A 5151-nucleotide genomic window follows, 5' to 3' on the forward strand; every position below is an offset into this window, starting at 1 on the left:
GGCTCTCCTCCCTCCATCTCTCGCTCCACTCCTCTCCTCCCCTCTCTACCCGCCTCTCTCACTCTTTCTCTCTCTCTCACACACGTGCGCATATATATACACACACACACACACACACACACACACACACACACACACACACACACACACACACACACCACACACACACACACACACACACACACACACACACACACACACACACACACACACACACACACACACACACACACACACACACACACACACACAACACTACACACACACAGTCCCCCTCCTGGTCAGATCCTTTCAGCCTCGCCTTCAGATGCCAAAGGCCTGACTGGCCAGTTAAATCTGATCAAAGATTTGCTGCGATCCCCCTGTACTGCCTGGTCTGCCGGCTTTCTTTGATTGTCTGCCTGCTTGCCTGCCTGCTTAATGCATGCATGTGTGCTCTATTGTATGCCTGCTTGCCTGTTTGTGTGGAGGATTGTCTGCCTACTGTAAATGCCTATTTTACTGACTACTGGCTGGCTTGACTGCCTAGTGGGCAAAACTAATTGCAATGACGTTCTTAAGTAACATTATGGTCCAGTTGTATATTGGCTGTTAAAGGAAGTGACCAGAAGAACTGGTTGTAATGGTTGAACTGATTGTAATCTGGTTATCTGACCAGTTAATAACCAAAATATGACATCTTTCTAAGATGTTAGGGTAAAATATGTCTTTACCTGGTTGTAATCTGGTTTCTGATGTCTCTACCAATAGAAAAACTGTTTACAACCAGAAAATGACAAGATTAGGACTTCCCATGCTAAATCTTGACAGCTGGGTGTCTATCTACATTGGTCAAAATTCTATATATCCCCTTTGCTTGGTGGATGGAATGGGAACGGGGCACACTGATAAGATGTCCTTGACATCATTTATTTGGGGGATGGGGCATAGGTGTGCTGGTTGCTCTGGTGTGGATTCAATTATGTATTGATTGTCAAATCCCCTCTGTAACTTCTGACAATGGCCATACAGTACCTCATATCATATTCACTGGAAAGGAATTGATTTTATGGTAATACTGCACCAAGATACAGATGGGTCATTCTTGAATTGCGGTCCCTCATCTGCGCAACCATGAAAAATACTTTTAAATTACAAATAGTTACACATCATACATGTTTTTGTTTATATTGAACTGTTTATCACTGATACAACCTAATGCAAGTCCTTTAAACAGCAAAACTTTATCTTTATGCATTGTTTAAAGTACTAGGGGAAAGAAAATCTACCAGTAGTGATGAGTTGTGGTGACATGTTTTGTGGATTTAGAGATATTTATCTATTATTTTGAATGCTAGAAAGTATTTTATATATAGATCAATAGAAAAAAAGAAGTCTATTAAAATACCTATGTTATCATAATTCCCCAAAATATTTATAGTAATTAAGCTGTCATATTAGCTGATTTAGAATGGGAAGATACCCAAATACAAATAAATACACATCTAGAAAAATTGACTTGTTTATTGCTTAATACCATGCCCAAATGTTAGAGCAATTACAAGAACAACATAGATGTATCTATTCAGGGTATAGATTGTGTATTTCATGACATGAAAATGTTTTCTGAATAGTTTGGAATAAGTGAAGCACAGGAGGTTGGTGGCATCTTATTTGGGGAGAACGGGCTCGTGGTAATGGCTGGAGTGGAATAAATCTAATGGTATCAAATACATCAACCATTATTATGAGCTGTCCTCCCCTCAGCAGCCTCCACTGAAGTGGCATAATATGTAATTTGCCATATTGACATTAGTTCTTACAATTCCTACGGACCCAGAGGAGAAACCTGAACCATAACATTGCAAATTAAATGTTTTGCTTTGGCTGTAATGCTGTAAGGCTGTAATGATCAACCAATGCAAAAAAGCGTAATTTGAGCTCGCTTGTCTTGCTGCTCTGCTCACAAGACCCTCTGCTGGTCACACAGTGAAAGAACAGCACCACCGTTGCTGTGTGTGTGTGTGTGTGTGTGTGTGTGTGTGTGTTGTGTGTGTGTGTGTGTGTGTGTGTGTGTGTGTGTGTGTGTGTGTGTGTGTGTGTGTGTGTGTGTGTGTGTGTGTGTGTGTGTGTGTGTGTGTGTGTGTGTGTGTGTGTGTGTGTGTGTGTGTGTTTTGTATACATGTGTGTCTGTGTTATTGTTACTAAAAGGGCAGCAAGATTACTTATCGTCTCTCTCCAAGGGCAGGGGGAGGGTCACAACATGACATCACTGATACATCACTCAGTTGAATTTAATTACAATAGTAGTCCAATCCTCCCATGCCCCAGGGACAGCCAGCCACGCACACACACTCCAAAAACCCAGATTAAAGGAGTGTGCCACATGGGTGCCTCATTTATGTGCTATGATCTCCAAATGTTAATGTCAGATGCTTTAAGTGTAGGCTTAACACCTTTACTACTCTCTGGGCAATACTACACTGTGTAAATACTAAATATCTGATTTCACTGACATTGGCACAGAGAGTGACTAATTTTACCTTACTCTTATTGGTGATGCATGTGATTGTTTGGCTGTCTCCCTTTTACATTTACAGTCTTTCATCAAACAAACGTCTATTTGGGTCTCACTCCTTGTACAACATACAGTAGCGTCCCTGAGCCTAAATGTGCATTAAGATCTCAGGCCGCCTCACGTGGCTAAATCCCTCCCCCAAAACTAAATACATCTCAGAAGAGGTGGGGCTTTGGAATGCTTCTCTCTCTCACCAGTGGAGGCTGCTGAAGGGAGGACGGCTCATAATAATGGCTGGAACGGAGCGAATGGAATGGCACCCAACCATGTATTGGATGTATTTGATACCATTCCACTAATTCTGCTCAATGTCTGTATTTTTTTTACCCATCTACCTTCTTTGCGAGGCATTGGATAACCTCCCTAGTCTTTGTGGTTGAATCTGTTGTAGGCCAGCAACCAACAAATCTCAATTTAATTAATTTTAAATTCAGGCTGTGACACAACAAAATTAGGAAAAATTCAAGGGGTGTGAATACTTTCTGAAGGCTCTGTATGTTGATGTTGGGGTGTGGAGATGATGAAGTTGAAATATTTTGAACTTTCCAACACGTGACGATAGATTGCCCCTCACCCTGAAAGCAGTCTTCGGGCACAGACAAACTGTAATCCATGGTTTGGTTTACAAACTTCAGCTAAATTTAGACACTGCTAGCTAAAATCACTGAGAGTGGTAAAGACATGTGTGCCTATAACAATGTTTATGGCCAAATCAACTCAAATCAACTAAATGATTTAGCTTGATGTTATTTCAAGGTGATATGGCAACAAAACAAATTACAAAGGTACTGCATGCCCCTACCACTCCCATTGATTTTTAGCTAGCAATGGCTATGTTTACAGTGGCTGTTTAAAGATAACCAAACCATGGATTACAGTTTTCCCTGACCCAGACTACTTTCATCATGAGTTACCATCTAACATTAAATTGTATAAAACAGAACTCATCCTTTAAAATTGCCCCCTGAGCTCCACTAAGGGAAACAACTGCAGAGTTGGCATTACAAAACAAGTAGCTCCACTTATATCATGGCATATTGTGGCAAACTATCCCTTTACGAGCTTTAGTGATTGTGGAAAATCACAGTGATCTTTTCCTTTCTCTTAACATACAATTCATAATTGAAAGGAATTGTATTATCTTCACCAGTAGGAATAACTTCACAGTGCGACAGAGACCACCCATCCAGCTTGATGCATATCAAGAGACAAGACATACTGTGCAGGAACAAAGTAGGCACTCGAATTACAATGACCAGAGTCTCTTGTAATTAATAAATGAGAGGCTGAAAACAAGTTACAGACAAAAGGTTTTCATTGCACTTTTCCATCGGAAATACAGCACTTTATCCTTGTTCAACAATATTGAAATATACAAATATATCTTTCAAACATTTCAAACGTGACCTTTCATATTTCAAAATAAACCCAGGCAGTCGCAGTCTGAATTCAACTTTATCATTCTCCTTCAAACTAGGCATTCTAAGCTACCACCATTCATTAAGTGAAAATGAGACTATAAAACCTCTGTCTTTAAGTAGTACTGACTCCTTGGCTTCTCCTGGGGGGTGTTTGGGAGGCTGGCCACTCGCTGCTGCAGGTCGTGATCCGCCATGCACACAGCCACAAAGAAAAGAGAGCCTCCAATGACCAGGAAGAGACCCGCAAACCAGCCGGAGAACATGGCCTCGCCATACTCCCAGCGTGGAACGACGTCAGGCAGGTTCTCGTCCCAGAACTCCACCAGGGTCACGTAGGCCACCAGGGAGACGGGGGCCAGTGTTGTGAGCCCCGACACCCAGGACAGCACCCCGCTGACAATGAGTAGGCCCCTCTTTAACCCTTGCTGCCTCCCAGAGCCCAGTTCCACCCCCTCCAGGCCTGGGAAGGCCACCACCACGGCTAGGGCCCCGGTACCCACAGACACCAGCATGAGCACCCGGGAAGCCAGCAAGTCCATGGGCAGGGCCAGGAGGGATTCAAAGGCTTTACATTGCATCCCAACCTCCTCGGCAAAGATGCAGATGTGCCACAGGCCTGAGTACCAGTTCTCCACTTCGTTCAGCTCTGAGTTCAAGGTCTTCCACAGGGGAATGAAGGTGGTGACCAGAGTAGTGACCAGACCCCCGAATATCACAAAGAGCGCAGTCCTCTCCATGATTTTGGCTGTCAAGAGCACCATCTTCAGTGTCAGTCGTCGTTGCTTACACTCCTCGCACTCTTTCTGCTCCTTTCTCTGTCCCTCTCTCTGTCCTGGCGGAAGAACAGCTAGTGAGTGACTGGGAAGCCCGTCCCCCTCTCCTGTGGTAGCACTTGGACCGACCCAGCCAGCCTACCTCATTCAGCTTTATAATAGAATGCATAACTGGGAGATAATCCCAGGTCCTGAGGCATTACAAAAGACATATTGTTTTGTCGTAGTGTTAAATATCATTGTAGGGAACAATGGGCTCTGTTTTGAGATGAAACCAGATATGTAAACCAGATATGTCTAGTGGGATCCTGGGATTGAGTGTGGTAACAGAGAAACATAAGCAAGTTGGTCATGGGGGAACAAACAAAAAGAGGAAGGGCCAAAAACTCTCCCAAGGGTG

At 43.2% G+C, this 5151-nt stretch overlaps 1 protein-coding gene across 1 annotated transcript; it reads right to left on the bottom strand.

The window, feature by feature from the left end:
• Positions 1–3854: 3854 nt before the first annotated feature.
• LOC111974765 (putative claudin-24) lies at positions 3855–4857 on the bottom strand. Its single transcript, XM_024002752.1, has one exon. It carries the CDS (start codon positions 4737–4739, stop codon positions 4074–4076), a length of 666 nt encoding a protein of 221 aa, XP_023858520.1. The 5' UTR covers positions 4740–4857; the 3' UTR covers positions 3855–4073.
• Between the last annotated feature and the right edge of the window lie 294 nt (positions 4858–5151).

Source organism: Salvelinus sp. IW2-2015, linkage group LG15 (genome assembly GCF_002910315.2).
Source record: "Salvelinus sp. IW2-2015 linkage group LG15, ASM291031v2, whole genome shotgun sequence".
Lineage (NCBI taxonomy): Eukaryota > Metazoa > Chordata > Actinopteri > Salmoniformes > Salmonidae > Salvelinus > Salvelinus sp. IW2-2015.

Excerpts from the sequence above, each read along its gene's own strand:
- LOC111974765 (XM_024002752.1), bottom strand. The coding sequence starts at position 4,739 with ATGGTGCTCTTGACAGCCAAAATCATGGAGAGGACTGCGCTCTTTGTG.